The sequence below is a fragment of the Balaenoptera acutorostrata genome, chromosome 20 (assembly GCF_949987535.1).
Source record: "Balaenoptera acutorostrata chromosome 20, mBalAcu1.1, whole genome shotgun sequence".
Taxonomy (NCBI): Eukaryota; Metazoa; Chordata; class Mammalia; order Artiodactyla; family Balaenopteridae; genus Balaenoptera; species Balaenoptera acutorostrata.
The window spans coordinates 56,943,268-56,964,527 of NC_080083.1; the positions used below are offsets into that span (position 1 = coordinate 56,943,268).

General features: G+C 46.2%; 1 protein-coding gene across 2 annotated transcripts in view; it reads right to left on the bottom strand.

Moving 5' to 3' along the window:
• Positions 1-105: 105 nt before the first annotated feature.
• Positions 106-21,260, bottom strand: part of NUP85 (nucleoporin 85) — a 29,174-nt gene continuing 8,019 nt past the window's right edge. Inside the window, exons 4-19 of one of the 2 annotated variants that reach the window (XM_007185656.3) lie at positions 20,256-20,326; positions 19,677-19,720; positions 18,464-18,533; positions 17,168-17,289; positions 13,187-13,321; positions 12,960-13,082; positions 12,618-12,749; positions 12,265-12,371; positions 4,054-4,137; positions 3,832-3,897; positions 3,491-3,642; positions 2,624-2,741; positions 2,419-2,519; positions 1,111-1,262; positions 677-778; positions 106-287 (exon numbers count right to left, since the gene is read on the bottom strand). In XM_007185656.3, coding sequence (XP_007185718.2) covers positions 186-287; positions 677-778; positions 1,111-1,262; positions 2,419-2,519; positions 2,624-2,741; positions 3,491-3,642; positions 3,832-3,897; positions 4,054-4,137; positions 12,265-12,371; positions 12,618-12,749; positions 12,960-13,082; positions 13,187-13,321; positions 17,168-17,289; positions 18,464-18,533; positions 19,677-19,720; positions 20,256-20,326 — 1,681 coding nt within the window. In that variant the 3' untranslated portion in view covers positions 106-185. Of the gene's footprint in view, positions 303-676; positions 779-1,110; positions 1,263-2,418; positions 2,520-2,623; positions 2,742-3,490; positions 3,643-3,831; positions 3,898-4,053; positions 4,138-12,264; positions 12,372-12,617; positions 12,750-12,959; positions 13,083-13,186; positions 13,322-17,167; positions 17,290-18,463; positions 18,534-19,676; positions 19,721-20,255; positions 20,327-21,260 lie in introns of both variants that reach the window. The other variant, XM_007185658.3, reaches the window with a different exon arrangement.

Sequence of the window (21,260 nt, forward strand, 5' to 3'; positions counted from 1 at the left end):
CTGGGGGTGGCTTTTTCTCTTAAGAAGACAGCTACCTCAGGTTTACAGTGGTGGTAGATGAAAACTCCCTAGATGTAAGAACTGTAAGTTCTATAAGAACTTGCCTTATATTTGCAAAAGAAAACATTTATTATTTTAAAAATGTATATACATTGCCTTACAAAGATAACATGTTGGAGCCGGCCTCAGGAACCTTCCAATGAGCCTTCTTTTATAATTGACCGAGCAAGATTTCGTGCAAGAGCAAGTCTCAGCATTTCCACCTTGGTGGTCTCTACATCATCATCCTAAAAGCAAAGAGCCTGCATGAGGCACAGCAGGAAGTTTACCTTCTTTATAGTTCCCAAGACTGTCTAATCCAAAGGTAGATAGAAGGCATATAACATTCAGTAGTATCTTCCAGCAAGTTCTTAATATAAGAGATGGAGCTGCATGCAAAGGACCACTCTGACTGACTGACTGACAGGAAAGAAAAAACAGAGACGAGAACACTAGAATCACCCCATTTTCTCCTAAAAGAAGTTGGTGTGTCACAGTTACAGGTTAAGAGATATCTTAAGAGGCATGTGAGTTTGTTAAGGGGCCAACATCTCGGGGGTGGGGGTTACACCTGAGCTAGAAGGAGCCTTTTCTCATCTCCACTGTGGTACCAACAAACTGGAAAAGCTCAGCTGACCTGGAGTTGCTGGGCATCAGGCTCTCCACGCACTGGTCTTTCTGAGGTCAAGTCCTCCAGACATCTCATCAGCTCGTATGTTTGCTCTGCTGAAAAAATCACCTAGGAGAGAGATGCTGCTTCGCTTAGCTGCTCCCCAGCCAAAGCCTGCAGTGGTTTGGGCATGGGCTCAAGCTGAGACAGCCTTTCTTGTATCTCACTTGGAGAAGTGTGCTTTCTGTATGCAGCCCTGGGAGGGTAGAGCAGCCCCCCATTCTCACTCCCAGCTCCTGTCAGGGTCCTGGGCTGAGCACTGTCAGTAGACAGATGCCACATTTCAAATTAAGTAGTTTTTCTTGTGTAGATACGGATTTCCAGAGTGGGCGCTATAGGGGAATACGCACGCATGCACGCACACACGCACAGAAGAAAATCACTGTGGACTCAACCTGTACCTGTTTCTGTTCCAAAAGGGGCAAGGCATCTGTTAGTAGTGTCATCCAGAAAGACCGGGGGGCAATCTGGGACGTCATCAATGACAGGAGAAGAGAAGCAGCATCAACAAAACGCTTCTCCCCATATAACCGGTGGAACTCACGGTACTTTCCTGTTGAGAACAGAGCACACTAAGTCACCTCTGACCCTAAACAAAAGAGACCCCAGACCAGCCTTTCCACAGAGCAAGGAAATTCTTCCAGAGTGGCCTCCAAGCTCACGGGCCAATAAGACCAAAAGGATTCAAAATACACGCTTAAAAGGGGTTCCAGAGAGCCAAACCTGGGAGAATATAAGCATCAATATAAACAAGAGTCATGAATTATAACAGATTGAATAAAATAACCCGTAAGGCCATTACTGATGTAAATGAAAGAATAAACGGGGACCAAGAGGAAGCCTGCCATACAGCGGAATGCCAACTATGAAACACAAGGACTGGCAGTCAGAAAATCACCAGTAGTTACTAAAACTAGTGGGTCAAAGTTTGATGAGAAACAAGACATTTAAATAATCCCAAAGTATCCCTCCACAAATTGTTAAAGGGAAAATCTTTAACCAAGTGACCAAGGTGAACTCCACCAATAAGGGGACAACACTGAGGAGGACACATCCCCTCAGTGGAATTCCTGCCCAAATATATAATCCGAGGCTGCTCATGGATAACCCCCAAGTGAGAACATTCTACAAGAGAGCTGAACTGACTCTTCAAAAATGTCAAGATTAAGGAAGCACCAAGAAAGGCAGAGGCACTAATGAGACATGAAAACTAAATTCATGAACCTAGACACAAATAAAGGACATTATTGGGACAACTGATGGAATCAGAATATGGATTAGATGAGAGTATTATATCAACGTTGAACCTCCTGATTTTCATAACTGTGGTTAAATAAGAGAATGTTCTTATTCTTAAGAAATGCATGCTCAGGTATTTATGGAGAAAGTCTCCATATAAATCTCCAACTTATTTTCCGACTGTTCCCCCAAAAACCTGACCGAGAGAATAAAACAAATGAGGCAAAGTATAAATAACTGGTGAATCTGGATAAAGTGTGTATGGGAGTTCCTTATTCTTTACACTACTTTCACAACTTCTAAGCCTGAAATTAGCAGAAAATAAAACGTTACCAAACAATATCTTTTGCAGAGACTGGTACACAGGGTTCCATGTGTTTTAGACTGGAGAAGCCTAGAACAGTCCCTCCAATCTCCATAACCGTCCACCTGTGCCGAAGGTCCAGGGGACAGAGCCCAGAGAGACTCACCCAGGAACGTCAGTCGATCGCTGAGCATCATGGCTGGCCCCAGGTTGTCAATGAGATCCAAATCAGAAAAGCAGCCTCGCTCACAGTAATCCCTGAGGAACCTACAAGGCCCGGCCCAGAGATCAGAGCAGCAGTCCCAGGCCCACCTCCTCAGCCTCCCAACTGCCCAGGCAGTACCCAGGAAGCACACACAGATTGAGCCCACCTGTCTGAGACCAGCGTGGCAAAGGCGGCATCTTTGGCTCGAATGCTCCAAGAGAGGGCAGAGCCCAGGCGATTGTTGCGGACAGCTTTCATGGCCAAGATCTTACAAATGCTGCGAACTTTGCAGGGAAAACAGTAAAGACGAAACTTTCACCCTACAAATCACTCCATTCCTGAACCCTGCTGGGAAAGGAGCAGCTTCCCACCTCCTCTGAGCTTTACACGGCTTCTCTGTGGGCTGCAAATACAGTTTGGCCCGCAGAACTAGGAACTTTGAGGTTTATAAATTGTCTCCTGGCAGGACTGGCTTTGTGAGTGGGTTTCATTTCAGGGGTGGTAAAAATCTTTGTATTGCTCCCCACAGATCAGCGCCTCCATTATCTGTCCACATGCTGAAAATCCTACCATCCTTTGGGTCTCGAATGCTGTATGCTTTCAGAGATGGTCATAAACATGCAATTACCTCTGGGAAGAACAACAGCTTAGGTTTTTATCATTTGACAGTGAGGGAGAGGAGAAGGGACCACCATCAGCATCGTTCCTTCCCGTGCTCTCCCCGGGCCACCTCCGGTCCTGCTTCCCCACCCAGCCAGCCTTAGCCAGCAACTGCAACCCATCTGGGACAAGTCACCTCGCACCTGCCCCAGCCTGACCTCTGGCAAACGTGTGAGAGAAGTGGGTCAGGACCTTTATAACCAGGCAATGGGCTCGACTGCTTCTAGGTCCCAACGGATCCCTAGCTCTCTGTCCCTCCGCAATGATTTTCCTGCGTTTTGGTTTACCTCCTGGCACCCAGTGCCCAGACGCTCTCCAGTCTGGCTCACACGGCATGAGCATAGAGGGTATGCTGGGAGGAGGGCCAGCTCACCTTGCTCAGTCATCTGCCGCTGCTCGCAAACCCGCAGCACCTTGAGGGCTTTCTGCTCTGTGCTCAGAGGGATCCTCTCAATATGCAGCTCCAAGGAAACTCGGCCCAGCTCAGGGCAGTAGTCAAAGTAATCCACCCCCAGCTGCCACAGGCTGCACAGGTCCGAGGAGGACAGACGTGAGGGCCTGGGGCTTGGGAATTAGCACCCAAGGCGGCTCCTCCCCCAGACCTTGCAGCCTTCAGGGAACCAGACGGGAGAGAACACAGTCCAAGCTCCACTGGCAGCAGCTGCCTGCTGAAGAGCACCCCACTGCCACCCCACGCCCTTGGGGCCGTCCTACCTGTGATGAGCAAAGAGTCCTGAGGCATATTCCAGCAAGAGGAACTCTCTCATGTTGGATCCAAAGCTGGAATAAAACATAACACGGGACCAAGACTCTGGGCCTGCTCTATTCAGGGCCCCCTTCGGCAGCCCAACCTCCCTTCTAGGCACTCGGTTCAACCCACCCTCAAGAGCGTGGATGGCGGCAAGATGAGGGTTGGCGTGGCCATGGCGTACTTACTAGAGGTTGTGCGACTGGAGGAGTTTGCAGTGATCCAGCAGGTCTGTCAGATGGGCCACAAACCACCAGTTGCTCAGGGCGATGCTACAGGTTCAGACACAAGGCAAGACGCAAAGTCAGGATGAGAGGGCATGGCCCACGTGAGTGGAGTGTAAGCAGGAACCCCACGTGTCTTTTGCTTAGAAACGATGGCAGGGACAGAGGCAAGCTGGAATCTGTTTGGGAGCACAGAGTGAGAAGTTTCTGCCCACCAGGTGGGGACTAGTAACAGACACTGAGAAGGACATTCAACCCCCAAAGCAGCAGCCAATGATACTTTTCAATGGAGAATGTCACACAGAAAATGAAATAAAATCCAGGAACCCAATTAGATATAGACATTGCGGACACAGAATAACATATAAGAAAAGGACTGAAAGGGACTTCCCTGGCGGTCCAGTGGTTAAGACTCCGCACTTCCAAAGCAGGGGGCACGGGTTCAATCCCTGGTCGGGGAGCTAAGATCCCGCATGCCATGCCATGCGGCCGGTGGGGGGAGGGAAAGAATAAAAAAATAGAAAAGGACTGAAAGATTGGTGGGTTTTGATTCTTAATGAAACATGGAATTCAAAAGAACATCTTCTTTTGCATTGGAATTTGCTGTTAATTTTTCTGTTTCATAGTTTTGATTAGTGTACTTTATGGACACAACTATATATAGGATGTCACTTTAAAAACCATCTTGTGTTATCTATTAATACTTTGTTATCTATTACTACTTTGTATAAAGAAATAATTTTTTGTTCAGTTACATGATTTGTAATTTGGTTTTATTGGATATGTAATCTGACACATAATGAAAAGTCAGAAGTCCTTCCCCAAACCACATTTTAATCGAAACCTAGAATCATCTGTAGCCCTTGTTAGAAATGACATTTCCTAGGGCCCTCTAAAGGTCTGATTAAATTCTTTACAACATCAACTTCTGTAAACTCTCTAGCGTCATTTTGTGCAGAGTATACTATGCACTTACTGTCAGTGTGCATGCATCATTTTGAGTTATAGTTTTCATTTGTTACTTGGTGTAGGCCTTCCTGTATCTGTATATAATGCTTGACTATTAAAATCTTGGGAGAGGGAAAAGAAACTTTAATGGTTTCTTTCTGTAAGGCAAGATCAACCCCAAGTAAAGTGGAGGGAGCAGACTAAGGCAACTACACTGTCCCAGGTGTAATCATTCACTAAGGTAAACAATTCTGCTTTCAGGATATAAAAAGAATGGGGATTGGTTTACACTGAATTACTGGATAAATGTTTAAAACTTTTGCCTTCATCTTAGGGATACGGATACTATGATACTTCATCTGCTCCAGAATTCCATCATTATGGAACGTCATTTGGCCTCCCTAAATTTCTTTCATATATTAGATATATTCCAACTTTACTAACAGCTATGCATATGTATCTGACATTCAAAAAACTACGCCAATTTTCAAAAACGCTTGTATTTCTACTACCACCTTCAAACACTAAGCTCTGTAAGTTCATTACAGGCTATACAAAGCATCACACTCCAATGCGTTTTTGTTGTTGCTGCTGGCTGCGCCTCTCCGCTTGAAGGATCTCAGTTCCCCGACCAGGGAGTGAACCCAGTGAAAGCCCAGAACCCTAACCACTAGGCCAACAGGGAACCCCCTTTGCTCAAATTCTTATAGGGTGCTTCCTTGGTCCAGGATTGCCTTTAACGATGACTTTCATAATTTTGTAATTCTGCTGCGTTCCTTCTTGATTTTGTCCTTTTTAGACAAGAGTCCCAATAAATACAATATCTCTTTATGACAGCCCCCTAAACAAACCCTGACTCAATGGATGTTTTTTCTCTTAACTGTTCTAATTTCATCATAGGTCCTTTGTGTATCAAGTTTTTTTTTTACTTGATTGCGCCAGGTCTTAGTTGCGGCATGCATGTAGGATCTAGGTCCCTGACCAGGAATCGAACCTGGGCCCCCGGCATTGGCAGCGTGGAGTCTTAACCACTGCGCCACCAGGGAAGTCCCAATAATTTAAAAGTTTAAAATACTGTTATTTCATTAACTAGAGAGCGATTTAACAAAGTGTGACAACTGGAACTCCAGGCTGCCCTTTCAGCCAGTCACTTACCTCTCTGTATCCCTTTCATCTATAAAATGGAAGTAATTTTACCTCTTGCCTACCTGGACTGTTTTAAGAAAAAAGTGGTAAAATAGATATAAACTGCTTTAAAAAGAGTATTTTTGAACAGTACTCTATATAAATAAAAAAACAGTAAACCTGAGCTTGAAGTTAACACATAACTTGTCCTCTACTTAAACTGCTTACCAACAACTACGGACATGCTGAAAAGCATAGCTGTGTCCATAGGAAAGCACTGCAAATTGATTCAAATCCAGTCCTGCTACTCAATGACTGACCACTTCATTTAACTTCGGCTTCATTGTCAAAGGGAAGGAATTATAATGGTCAATACAGTGCTTTGAGATTCTGAAGCTATTTTCAGAGTTATGACAAATTCAAATATAATAGATGAAATCAGAAATGACCAGTCCTAAGAATAAAATATCATATAAGGTGAGAAAGTGTATACTGAGAAGATGTAAAAACAAGCTGCCTCCTCATATATAAAATCACGCACATCCCCCACCCCTCCCAGAATAAGTTCTATACAGAAAATTAGTCATGAGGGTTGTCTGAACAGAGGGCTGAAGGATGAGAAGGAACCTGCCAGAGGAAGACAAGGGAAAGGAGCATTCCTGAAATAGAGGAAACAGCCAGTGTGAAGGCTCAGCAGTGGCAAGTAAGCTTGTCTTGTTCCCACTTCAGAATGAAGCCCGTGTGACTCAAACTTCAAGACAGGTGGAAGCCAGCTCACTTAGGGCCTTGTGATGAGAAACCACAGGGACAGTGAACAGGAGAATGGCGTGGTTTAAGTTATAAAAGATCACTTAGGCTCTTCTGTGATAATGGACAGTACAGAGACAGGTGATGGTGGGAAGCCAGTAAGGGGCCACCTGTTAACGGTTCAGGGAAGGGCTTCCCTGGTGGCACAGTGGTTAGGAATCCACCTGCCAAGGCAGGGTACACAGGTTCAACCCCTGGCCCCGGAAGATCCCACATGCCGCGTAACAACTAGGCCCGTGCGCCGCAACTAGTGAGCCTGCGCTCTGGAGCCCGCGAGCCACAACTACTGAGCCCACGTGCCACAACTACTGAAGCCCGTGTTCCACGACGAGAGAAGCCACTGCACCACAACCAAGAGTAGCCCCCGCTCGCCACATCTAGAGGAAGCCCGCGCGCAGCAACGAAGACCCAACACAGCCAAAAATAAATAAATAAATTTATTTTTTTAAAAAAACAGTTCAGGGTAACAGTGATGGGGCTGGGCCATGCCAGTGGCTGGGGAGGGAGAAGTAGCTGGTTGTGAGATATGTTGTTTGGTTTTTTTTTATAAATTTATTTACTTATTTATTTATTTATTTATTTTGGGCTGCGTTGGGTGTTCGTTGCTGCGTGTGGGCTTTCTCTAGTTGCCGCGAGCAGGGGCTACTCTTCGTTGTGGTGCCAGCTTCTCACTGCAGTGGCTTCTCTTGCTGCGGAGCACGGGCTCTAGGTGTGGGGGCTTCAGTAGTTGTGGCACGTGGGCTTGGTAGTTGTGGCTCACGGGCTCTAGAGCACAGGCCCAGCAGTTGTGGCGCACGGGCTTAGTTGCTCTGCAGTACGTGGGATCTTTCCAGACCAGGGCTTGAACCCCAAGTCCCCTGCATTGGCAGGCGGATTCTTAACCACTGTGCCACCAGAGAAGCCCAAGATATGTTTTCAAGTTGAGCTAATAGGACTTACCAATAGACTGGTTAGTGCTTAAGAACTCAGTAAACAGTATGGACTTTGGTGAAGGGTTTTGGGTCCAAATACCCACAGAGCCCCTTGTTAGCTGGCAGGGTGACTTTATTAGGCCTCACATTCCTTGTTTGTAAGATAGGCATGAAATAATAGCACCTAAGGTTTGTTGCATGATAAAATGAAATACTCCATAAAAGCTAATAAATGTGAACTATTATTATCACCATCCCTGTAATTACTACCACTTTGTACACAGGTGACTGTACTGGCCTTAGGACTGGTCTCCCAGCCACCAGCCTTGCTGTCCTCACGCTCTTCAGACTGCTCTTTCTCAAATACAAATTTCATGGCACTGTCCTGCTGAAAATCCTCAGTGGCTCCCCATTTTCATAAAGTCAAAACTATGGGGAATAGTTTATTTGGTCCTTGATAATCTGATTTCTTTCCTACCTCTGTCACCAATTCAAGCCACCTCTTATTTAGTCTTTTGGTTCTATAGAGATGTTTGCAGTTCCTTAAGCAGGTAACAGACCATATTTCTTCCCTGCCTGTGCCTTCTCCCATGCTTTCTCTCTGCCTAAAATGACCTTTTCTAGTGTTCTTCACTAAACTTTTCAGGAATCAACCTAAGTGTAGCCTCCTTAAGGAGCTTTTCCTGACTTCCAATCTGATATAGGGTCCTCTTTTAAGGGATCCCACAACATCTGGTCTAGACTGTAAACTCCATACAAGAAAAACTGCTGTAATCTCAAAGCTTGGTACAGTGTGAGGCACATAACAGATGTCTGATAAATGAGGAACGAGTTGCACTTAAAAAGAAAGAGGTGGGGGAGTAGGCTGGGTGAGGGGGAAACAATATCTCAGCCTCCCAAAACAGCTGCTGTTACCTAGACTTCTAGCTGATGGTTACGGCAACACAGCCAGCAAGGGGGCCGTGGAAGACCCCGGAGCTAAGGCAGCCATGACACACGCCAGTCTGCACAGCCCTCGGGTGTCTTCCCAGAGGGCACACCAGCCTCAGGGCTGCAGGGCAGCGACCACTGAGGCCAAGAACTAATGAAAAGGCTTGAGTGACCGAGACTGGAAGAAGTGCTAAATGAAAACGGACACCAGGGTCTTGTGCAAGTCTGAACAACACAGGTTTTGGATGTTGACACACATATAAAATGGAGAATTCCGAATGCAGGCTCTAAATGGAACAAGTGAACAAGCCCACTGTTCAAAGATGTCCAGGGAAGACTTAATTAGCTGCGCTGGGGTGGCCTCTGCTGGAAAAGGGAGAACTCTGGGGCCGGGAAGACCCGCGAAGGCCTATGGTGAAGGCCCTACCCTGGGTTAACAACTGTAACCCTCCAATGGACTGTGTGCCCTGCACTGGGGCTGCTGTCACCCCCTCATGCCAACCCCATGTCCTGCTTTTCTGGTGGCTCTGCAGCAACCACTGCCTCTGACCAGCCAATATCTGGTGGCTGTGGACCTTCTTCTGTGAATAGAGCAGGAGGGTCTGTACACACCACTCTACCCTGAAGCCAAGGTAACGGGCTGAGCCAAAGGTCTGACAAGAAGATTCTAGATTAGGCAAACATTAAACTGGACCTCTTCTTAGTTTTTTTTTTTTTTTAAATTAATCAATTAATTTATTTATTTATGGCTGTGCTGGGTCTTCGTTTCTGTGCGAGGGCTTTCTCTAGTTGCGGCAAGTGGGGGCCACTCTTCATCGCGGTGCGCGGGCCTCTCACTATCGTGGCCTCTCTTGTTGGGAGCACAGGCTCCAGACATGCAGGCTCAGTAATTGTGGCTCACGGGCCTAGTTGCTCCGCGGCATGTGGGATCTTCCCAGACCAGGGCTCGAACCCGTGTCCCCTGCATTGGGAGGCAGATTTTCAACCACTGCACCACCAGGGAAGCCCCTCTTCTTAGTTTTTGAAGGCAGACCTATCTCCTTTTAGTTCGATACTTCTGGAGGACTTTAAGAGCGCCAGGAAGATGCCACCTTGCCCAGCTCCCTGTGGAGTGCGTAGCAGCTCCTGTTCTCCTTTTGCTAGACAGCAAGAAGTAGCAGCTGCACGCCAGAGGGGAAGAGATGAGCCCTTCAGCTGCGGGGATAACAGGCAAACACGTGGCCCTTCAGCTGTGGGGATAACAGGCAAACACGTGGCCCTTCAGCTGCGGGGATAACAGGCAAACACGTGGCCCTTCAGCAGGGGCTGATCAACGGTGGCCTCCAAGGGCCTCTATGCTCTGCTTCAGGATCCCTCTCTGCCCCTTAGGGCCTGGCATAGTTGACATGGGGGTAATCAGGTGCCCCTACAGAAAGCTCCCTTCTAGCGCCTTGAGTAAGGATTCCCCTCATTCCCCTTTCACAGGGTAGTCATGAACCCAGCTGACATCACACCCAAAGCAGCAAGGCTCTCCTATACCACCAGCCCACTGGCCCAACCCCAGACAGACACACCCCTCTTCCCTGGGAACCGAGCTTGGGCCTGACTGGTACAACACTGGAGAAAGCAGGTGTTCACGAGACCCCAGATCCAATCCTTCCCCATCCAGGAGGGCGTTATGTCTAAAACTGTGCTACTGTCTCTGAAGGTACTTCAGCCCTTCTTCTAATTCGTGGATGAGGTCCCAGGACTTGCTTTTCAGTGCCTCTTTCAGAATAGGGTAGGAAGTAGCTTCCTGATCAGAAAAACCCAAACTCCTAGATTCACAGCTAACAGAAATACCTCAGATCCTTTCCTGCTTGCCGGAACAAGAGACACCCAGACTGAGGGGCTGCAAGCCTTACCCTTCCTCAACTGGCATGAGAGTGATGCTGTTTTCTGTGGCGTTCATAAAAGCCACTCCTCTTTGTTGGCATGTCCTTATCTTTTCCTTCTACTGCCACTGAAAAGAACAAGGTGCTTTCCCTTTTTATTGTCCTTCCTCCTTGCTCTGTTCAAATCTGTTTTGATCTTAAAAATCCAGTTGTGGCTTATGAAGGAAGCCCTGGAAGAAATAACCAACTGCTGTTTAGACAACATATTCAGGAATGCCTATTACTTCGAATTATAGGCAGAGTCCCTGACGAAGCTAAATAACGATGTGCGAGTGCCTCTGGAAGTTATTCTCACTAACCCTCCATGCAGATGCCATGCTGGCCCCCAGCCACCATCAGCTGAATTCTGTAAGTCATCTTCCAGCTCCACTGAAGTCTCTATTTTACAGGTTTGTGCAAAGAATACTGACACAAAACCCCTTTTCCTTTCTCCAAATCTAACACCATTTTCTTGAAGCCCTGGCTTGCTTTCGGCCAAACAGGAAGAGTAAGGTAGGGGGTAAGACCTTCCCACTGCCCAGATCTACTAACAAAGATCCAGTCAAAGTCAGTGAATTTGATACTCGAGCAAGGCCATCTGCTCCACTTCCCAACCTTCTCCCTTCTCCAAGTCTTTGGTGCAACACCTACTTTTCCAGGCTGTACAAGAAGAGAGGGTAAATTCTTTCTGACTTACTGCACATGGGAATTTCTGGAAAGCTTTACCTTGGATTCAGTTTCACATTCCCTTTCCTGCCTTGCTGAAGGTTCAGGGAGAGGTCTGGGGAGAGGGCTGATACAGAATCCCTGCTCTGAACAGACCCAGCCGGGAGCCTAATGGTGTGGTGGCTCTTGGCTCACCAGAGAGTGAGACTGTTGAGAAGTCCCTTAAGGTGGCTGCATGTCCATCAGGTTCCAAGAAGTAAGTCTGCTGGCTGTTTCTGGATTTTACATATCAAAGTAATGTCCTGCAATGTTATTTTTTTTTTTTAATTTATTTATTTATTTATTTATGGCTGTGTTGGGTCTTCGTTTCTGTGGGAGAACCTTCTCTAGTTGTGGCAAGCGGGGGCCACTCTTCATCGCGGTGCGCGGGCCTCTCACTGTCGCGGCCTCTCTTGTTGCGGAGCACAGGCTCCAGACGCGCAGGCTCAGTAATTGTGGCTCACGGGGCCCAGCCGCTCCGCGGCATGTGGGATCTTCCCAAACCAGGTCTCGAACCCGTGTCCCCTGCATTGGCAGGCGGATTCTCAACCACTGCGCCACCAGGGAAGCCCCTGCAATGTTATTTTAAGTAAACATCCCCGAAATGCAAACTGTTATAGACACAGTAGCCCTCCAGCCTCAGGAAGGCCCCCAGGCTTGTCCAGAGAGAAGCCACTGTCTACCTAATGTGGCTGTGGAGGGGAAGCAGGTCTGTGGCAAGAAGGTTAAGACACCAGCAAGAAGGAACAGGACGTCCTAGAGAAGGACGGCAGTGGTGGCTGCACAACACTGTGTATGTACTTCACTGAACTGCACACCTAAGACGGTTAGAGTGGTCACGGTGCAGCAGGTCCTACCTGCACTCCTTGATCACTTGGTGGATGTCAAACTCGAAGGCTGCCATCAAAATGTTGTCCAGGGGTTCTGGGCTGCTCTCACCTCCCAGAAACAGGTCAAGGCTGGACTGTGGAAAGGTAGTGACCCATTCAATCTCCAGATGGAAGCAGAGACTCAAGGGGGCAGGCAGAGCTGCTGTATAGGCAACACTGGAGAAGGGTGATGGGGTCCTTCAAAAAGGGCCAAAGGAAAGCTCTTGCCTGTTCTCCAGGGAGGTTCAACTCAATGAAGCCACATGGTGAAAATGACCAGCAGGGAGCAGAGCCCCCAGGATCCCTACTCCCCACCCCCGCCCCAAGGCGCTCAGACTCACCTGGGCATAGAAGTGCAGATCCGTGGGTTTTACCGTGGGGTGAGAGTACAGGAGCCGGGTCACGAGGAAGTGATACCAGGTACTCAGAAGCCCCTTCTGCTCCAGCAGGGCAGCTTCTTCTCCCAGCATGACCTGACGAGAGAGGTGCTCTCCCTTAGGTCTGGGGGTGACTTCCCGATAATGCTCCTGACCTCGACCGGAGCATCTGGTTTGAAAGCTCTCGCCTTCCCTCAGAGCCAATAAACAGCCCTGTCTCAGGAGGACCTGTCGTTGCTGCACTGGATGCCAGAGCCCCCGGGGGAAGCCAGGGAAGACCCTGGCCTGGACTTGCTTCCCACAGACCTTGCAGAGAGACTCGAGGTGAGGACTGGAGGCGAACGTGCCGTCCTGGAGGTGCCGCTCACATTCTTCGTGCCAGTGCTGCCACTTCAGCTCCAGCTCCGTTAGTGTCTGAGTGTTACCAGGCTACAGGAAGAGACGCAGAGAGATGCCATCACCACACAAACCCCTTACACTCATTGAACGAGCCCACCTCCATGACCCAGAAGAGCAGGGCTGCTCGCACGTACGCTGAGAACAGGCATTGTCCTCATCAGGTCCCCAAGGATTCGGCACATGCCTGCAGAGGTGGGGCTGCTGTCGGCCTCCTTGGAGAGCATCTGTCGGGCCTCATCCAGCCGGCCCTGCAGCACCAAGACGGTCACCTGGGAGGACGCCCAAGAACACAAGCATTCACGGGAGGCTCAGAAGCCACTCCCCTCAGCCCACACTGGCTTCCTAGCCTTGGAGAAACGTGATGGTTCCTTCCCTCCAGAGGTAATCCAATTCATCCAATCTCCCAGTTTTAACCTATACCATGCTTAACTGCACGTTGTAACCCATTGCAGGTTATGACCAACTTTTAAAAAATAAATAAAATAGAAAATAAAATATACCAGAGTGCATCAAATAAAGCATTGGTTCATAAACATTTCAGTTCAAATACATATACATGTATATATACAAACACTCAGTATAAATACAGTTGATCCTTTCTATTCAGATTCCATATTTGTGAATATGCCTACCTGCTAAAACTTATTTGTAACCCCAAAGTCAATATCCGAGGTGCTTTCACCATCATCTGTGGACATGTGCAGAGGGGCAAAAAATTTGAGTCACCTGATGTGCACATTCCCAGCTGAGACTGAACAAGGTGGCACTCTACATTCTGGTATCAGCTCTCACACTAAATCAGTGTCTTTCTGGCAATCTATTTAGTGCCACATTTTTTGCATTTTTGTGCTTCTTGTTGGGCCCCCAAGCATTGTGCTGAAGTGCTGCCCGATTCCTAACTGCAAAGAAGGCTATGACATGCCATACAGAGAATGTATGTGTTAGATAAGGTAAGAGAACATACGTGTTAGATATATGTGTTCGTTCAGGCAAGGATTATAGTGCTGCTGGCCATGAGTTCAATTTTAGTGAATCAATAATACATATTAAATAAGGTGTCTTGAAACACAAACATACACAAAACAAGATTATAAATTGATCAGCGGACAAAAATGTTGTGACCAGGGACTTCCCTGGTGGCGCAGTGGTTAAGAATCCACCTGCCAGTGCAGGGGACACGGGTTTGAGCCCTGGTCTGGGAAGATCCCACATGCCGCAGAGCAACTAAGCCCGGCTGCCACAACTACTGAGCCTGCGCGCTAGAGCCCGCGAGCCACAACTACTGAGCCCGTGTGCCACAACTACTGAAGCCCACATGCTCTAGGGCCTGTGCTTCGCAGCAAGAGAAGCCACCACCACAATGAGAAAGCATGCGCACCGCAATGAAGAGTACCCCCCACTCGCCATGGCTAGAGAAAGCCTGCGTGCAGCAATGAAGACCCAGTGCAGACAAAAATAAATAAATAAAATAAATAAATTTATTAAAAAAAAAAAAAACACCCAAGGATGGGATTATGGGCACCATGCCAGGAAGAGGCGAGACTGGCTGGGCAGACAACTTAAAAAAAAAAAAAAAAAATGTTGTGACCAGAGGCTTGAAAGAACCCTGTAATTCCCCTACAAAGAGCAATGGTTCAGTAATCGAGAGCTCAGGGCTCCAGGCAACTTTATAGACCATAACTATCATGAATAATGAGAATCAACATTATATACATACAAGTATATATGTAAAACATACACAGTAAAAGTTCTTCCATTAAGCCACGCTCAAAAAAGCCAAGGATATATACGCTGACAAGTCCCCAATTCCTCTCTGTAGCCTGGACTTCCTTCTCTGAATTCCAGACGTGTATATCCTACTGCCAGTCAGTGTCTCCACTTGGCTCTCCTAGGCATCTTGTTTAACATGCCTAAAAGTAAACACCCCGGCACCTCCAACTCACCAACCCACATTCGTCTATTTCTTACACATCCAATCCATTAGCAAATCCTATCACTGTATCTTTAAACTGCATCCCGAATCAAATCACTTCTCACCATCTCCTCCGCTCAGCTCCTACCCTTGTCCAAGTTGCCACCACCTACCTCTGCCTGGTTTAGGACCTCAGCCTTCAAACTGGTCTCTCTGCTCTGCCTTTGCTCTGTTCTCAGCAGTTTAGCCAGAGGACCCTTTGGAAACCTAAGTTAGATCACAGCGCTCCTTCGCCTGACTCTCCAATGTCCCCCTCACCCCATCTGACTAAGGAGTAAAATGGGAGCTCTAACCTTGTCCATCAACTAGCTCATACATTTATGCCCTTCAATGAATTTAATCATAGCAGCCATGTGGGGTAGGTGTTGTTATTATCTCCATGGCACAGAGGAGGGAACTAAAGGCTGTTAAGTAGCTCATTCAAGAGCTCACAGCTGGTAAGTGGCAGAGCTGGGACACTAACCCGGGCAGTTTGGCACCACAGGCCACGTTCTTGCCACTCAGCTACGCTGCCTCTCTAAAAGCTAAAGCCCTTACCCCCCCTCGCCTCCTTCAGGTCTCTGCTCACATGTCACCCCACAAGGGAGGCCTTCCTTGACACCCCTACTCTAGCACTCCCAATTCCCCTCCCTTGCTTTATTTCTCTCCACAGCACTTCACTTTTACACATGCTACATATTCGACTTGTTTCTGTATTTATCTCCTGTCTCCTCCAGGATGTAAGCTCCGTAAGGGAAGGAATCATTGCCCTCTTTGGTCATGGCTGTTTCCGCAGTGCCTGCAAACAGTAGCACTCAATAAATACTCAGTGAATGAATCAGAGACTCAAAATCTAGGCCCAATAATTTCTGAGCAAAGTCTCTCCCCCTTACCTGCATAGATCTCCTGGCACCAAAAGGCCCAGGAATAGCCTCGAAGGCGACAGCTCCTTACTTGAATTTCAGATTTTATAAGTCTCCATTATTCAAGTCAACCAGCAACCTCCTCCCTGCTTCCTCCCAACTGTGTCACAGGTCAGTAGAGGTGACTGGGTAAGTACTGCTCTCACAGAAATAGAATACATACACACAGGCTGACTTTCAAAGTGATAATCCAAAGTGACTTTGGGATCATCAATGTCTTTGTTTTGTTTTTGCTTTTTAAATATTTATTTATTTAGGCTGTGCCAGGTCTGAGTTGCAGCACGCAGGATCTTCTTTGTGGCATACAGGCTCTTTACTTGTGGCATTCAGAATCTTTAGTTGCGGCATGCGTGTGGGACCTAGTTCCCTGACCAGGGATCAAACCCAGGCCCCTTGCGTTGGGAGCGCGGAGTTTTAGCCACTGCGCCACCAGGGAAGTCCCAAGGTCTTTGTTTCTAATAGCTTTACTGAGTTACAATTTACACATTATAAACATTCACCTGTTTAAGTGTATAATTCGATGAATTTTAGTGAGTTCCCAAAGTTGTGCACCATCACCACAATCCAGTTTTAGAACATTTCTATCACCTCAAAACAACTCTCATGCTCCTTTAAATCAAACCCCTACCCCAGCACCTATCCGTTGGTTTTGTATTATCTTCATGTCTTCTAATCCTTAGATCCACAAAGAAATCAAAATTCCCTTCTCACTGCCAAGTCTACAAAGCATTACTTTTCTTACATGATAACTTAGCTCAAAACTCTCCCACAGGGCTTCCCTGGTGGTTCAGTGGTTAAGAATCCGCCTGCCAATGCAGGGGACAGGGGTTCGAGCCCTGGTCCGGGAAGATCCCACATGCCGCGGAGCAACTAAGCCCACGTGTCTAGAGTCCGTGCTCCGCAACAAGAGAAGCCACCGCAATGAGAAGCCCGCGCACCACAACGAAGAGTAGCCCCCGCTCGCCGCAACTAGAGAAAGCCCGGCACAGCAACAAAGACCCAACACAGCCAAAAATAAATAAATTAAATAAATAAACTTACTTAAAAAAATTTTAAAAAAAACCTTTCCCACAGAGCAGGGAAGGAAAGAGAAAAGACCTAAGCACGTCTCCATAACTGCAGACTCAAAGAACCAAGTGCACACAGGCTCAGCAGGCAAACCCTCAGGCCTGCCTGTGAGCACAGGGAAAAGAGAATATAAGGTGGAAGGCAGGGAGGCCCGGCCTGCACGAGTGTCTTACCAAGTTCCAGAATCTCTCGTGTTTGCTTGGATTCTCACTGCCCAGAACATCTGCCGACAAACTGTCCACCTCACACACGTGCAGTTGGACCCAGTCAAGGAGGTGAAGGAGAAGAGGGCCGGCTGGAAGGAAAAACTCTCGTCACATACAAAAGCAGTAAATTCCACTTTCCCAAAGTACAGAGAATGTAGGACACACGAGCTATGTAGGAAGTGGTTTATCCCTCTTAAGTGAGCACACATGTGGTCCTGAATAAAGGGCTGAGCTAGCAAATGGACTTTTATGGAATGCTTCCTCTGGCCAGGCAGCTCCACCTTTCACTGAATCCTGGGAAGGGCTGGACATGAGACCCAGACCTCACCACCCCACCACCCCCGATTCTTCAGAACTACGCAATACTCACTGGCTATGTAAGTCATGGCCATATAGGGACTGGTACTGACTAGATGCCAGGTATGCAACAATGATAAAAACATAGCGACAGCCCTCAAAATCTACTGGAGGCGGGCAGATAAACAACTAATTTTAATTTCAAGTTGCTCCGTGCTTTAGCAGGAGTATGAATAAAAAGCTATGGCTACACAGAGACCATTAATACACATTTATGAATAACAGTAAACAAAAACCATTAAAAGAATGCAAAAAAGCCTGTAGCACCTCCACAGAGAGCCCACTCAAGCCAGGATACCGTACTGACCACAATTTTATTCAAGATCAACAGAATAATTCGGAGTGGACCATTAACTTGTAGGGTTGCCCCTGCCCCAATCACTAGTGAAAGAATTCTCAGAGTGACTTTGCCGCCTACCACCTAATTCCTCTTCATATCCGTAAAACCTTTTTCCTTTTTTAAATTTTAAACACCAGGAATGTATTGTCTCACATTTCTGGAGGCTAAAAGTCTGAGACTAATGTGTTGGAAGGGTTGGTTCCTTCGGAGGCTAAGGAAGAACCTGTGCCACGCCCCTCCCCTAGCTTCTCCTAGAACTTTCTTAAGCTTGACCAGTCCATGATATAAATATCGACCACCCCTTTCTCACGCTAGTTTAATATCTGTTTTCTTGGTATTTTTCAGGGGTCACCTGCCTAAGATTTTAGATTTTCAGAAGATTGTCTGATTCTTTTTGCAGTATCTGACAAAACGGCAGGCTTCTTTGGGTATCATGGAATACTTTCTGATGGTTATGTTGATGAAAAGCAATGAAAAGAGCATTCTAGGCAACAAAACACTCATCACAACATAGAAAAGGGCAGGGGGACACCTCTGATGTTGTGACAAGATAATTCTGTGCTCACCTGGGGCTACTTCAATAAAAAGAATCTCACAAAGGTTCCAAATGAGCTCCATTGCTGACAGACTGGAGACCTAAGGAAGAAATGGAGACAAAGTTTTGACTGAAAACGTTCCTGAGGTTTTTTCTTAAACCAAAGAAACAAAGGAGAGCTTGAAACACATCATGGTCATTCATTAACTCAACATTTACTGACTATTCCTATGGCAGGGTTTCCCACAAGGCAGCCAGTGAGAGAATTTTAGGGGGTGGGACACAGACTAATATTTTCTATTTTAATGGTTGTGGTTTTAGTTTAACGTGCATTAGAAAAATATAACTAGTTCATTATACCCATGATCTTGATGAATATTATGGTTTAGGAAGAGGCTTTGAGTGAAAAGGGAAAGACGATTTTTAGAAAAATATTCACTAAATAATATTACAATATACAGATATACAGCAAAAATTGTGAAGCTGGTATTCAAGGGACTGACACTTAGGAAACAGTCTACTAAAAAGCAAACCCGGGACTTCCCTGGAGGTCCACTGGTTAAGACTGCGCACTTCCAACGCAGGGGGCGCAGGTCTGGGAACCAAGATCCCACGTGCCGTGGCCAAAACAAAAAACAAAAAAAAAACACAAACCCAATATAAGACACCAAAATAAATCGGATCTGGACCCTGCCCTTAGGAATATGCAGTATTCCCTCCCCCACCATTCTTCTGTGCAAAATCACAAAATACCTTAATCATAAGGAAAAATAAATGTTTTGATGACAGAGATAATGCACCAGTCCCTATTCACTACTGAGTTTGAACAATATCAAAATTCTAACCAAAGAAAGAGAATTCTTTAAGTCATCTTCCAACTAAAGTTAAACAACTGGCAGCTTAAAAATGCTGGGTTCATTAGCTGAGTACAGTTTATTAGACTAACCAGTGATTCCAAAAGCTTAGCTCACTACCTCAGGTGACACAATGTGATTAGGATTTATATTTCCCACAAGAGTTGAAAACTAATACAAGTATTTATCAAGCACATCCTTGTGTTCCAATGTGCAAGGCCTTGAAGGGGGCACCGGGAAGTTCAAGATGATTCTTACCACCCCAAGGAGTTGCCTATCTACCTGGAAAGAGAGACTTCTGCAACACCAGTGATTGCAATGCCACTGCCGGTGGGTGCTGAGGATGCAGCTGGACATAAAGGAGGTACCAGTTCAACAAAACTCCCTTACCTGGATGCTAAACTGGCGGCCAATGGCTGGATCTTTACCAGCAACTAACAAAACACAAGACATTTTAAGTGAGCAATGAAACTTTAGTCTTACTGTTATAGCTTCACATATAAGTACTGTGGCTTGTGCCTTCTAAGACCATCCATTTTCACTATAGATTTTTTTAAAAATGCTTCATAGCTCTGTTGTAGATGAATGATCTCAAACCAAGGCCTTCAAATTACAAGTGGCTCTTTCAACTACAATACAGCAAATGTAGACACCACCATGTTATATAAGACTCTACCCAGCATCTAGGAGTCACATGGCTCTCGCGGTTATGATGACTTTAAATCAGCAAGGTCAAATAACTGGGAACGTGATTATCGAAGATCTTTAATTTGGCCCTTCAGCCTCATATCTGTCAACATAATATGTTCTAATTTGAAAAACATACTCAAGACAATTGCCAAAAAATTAAGGATTATTTAAGACGGGAAAGTAAGAGTTTTGAATTGGAATGTCAATCAGATTTTAACTTGTCGTATTTACAGCCAGATAAATTCTTCAACTATTATCACATACAAACAAAGTCCTTACTTGCAAGCTGGTGCATTTCCTCCAGGCATGCTCTTATGACTGATCGGTAGTTTTTACTCACTCGAACCAACCTACAAACAATGAAATGACATACAAGACGAACCTGGAACAGTTTGTGGTGATAGAAAGTAAGGAACATCTTGTGAAGATATAAAGTATAAAAAAAAAAGATAAGAAGTTGCCGAAAGACAGGAGCCAACTTGAAGGAGCTCCTAATGACCAAAGCTGAAACAACTTGAGCGACAAAATAAGTAAAACACCACATAACCCACTGACTAAAATAAATATCCTTGAGTGCACACTGATATTAATTGTTGCAAATGAGACCCACTGATGGACCCTAAAATTAGTGGCTGAAATTTGAAGAGAAATAGGATTTGCATAGTCTCAAGGTTTCTCCCCCAAATACTTATTAGTCACACAGGGAAAGATGGTAATTTTACAATACAGAAACCCAGCAGAAACCACATTAACCAAGCAATCAAGGTCAACAATAACATAAGAAGACATCAGCATCATGAACCTCGTGATATGATGTACTGAGAAGGACATATCACACCACTTCTGTGGTATTCTTGCTAAAAATGCATAACCTCTGTCCAATCATGAGAAAACACCAGACAAACCCAGGACAGTTTTGAGGGACGGTCTCTAAGACAATTGGTCAATATTCTTCAAAAGTGTCAAGGTCATGAAGGAGATGAGGGAGAAAAAAACTAAATGCAATCTCATTTGGCTGCAGAAGAGAAAAAAGGACATTAGTGAAAAAATTAGTGAAATTCAAATAAGGTCTTCAGTTAATCATACTGCATCAATTTTTTTAAATTAATTAATTAATTAATTTTATTTTTGGCTGTGTTGGGTCTTCATCGCTGTGCGCGGGCTTTCTCTAGTTGTGGCGAGCGGGGACTACTCTTTGTTGCGGTGCGGGGGCTTCTCACTGTCGGGGCTTCTCTTTTTGCGGAGCACAGGCTCTAGGCGCGTGGGCTTCAGTAGTTGTGGCAC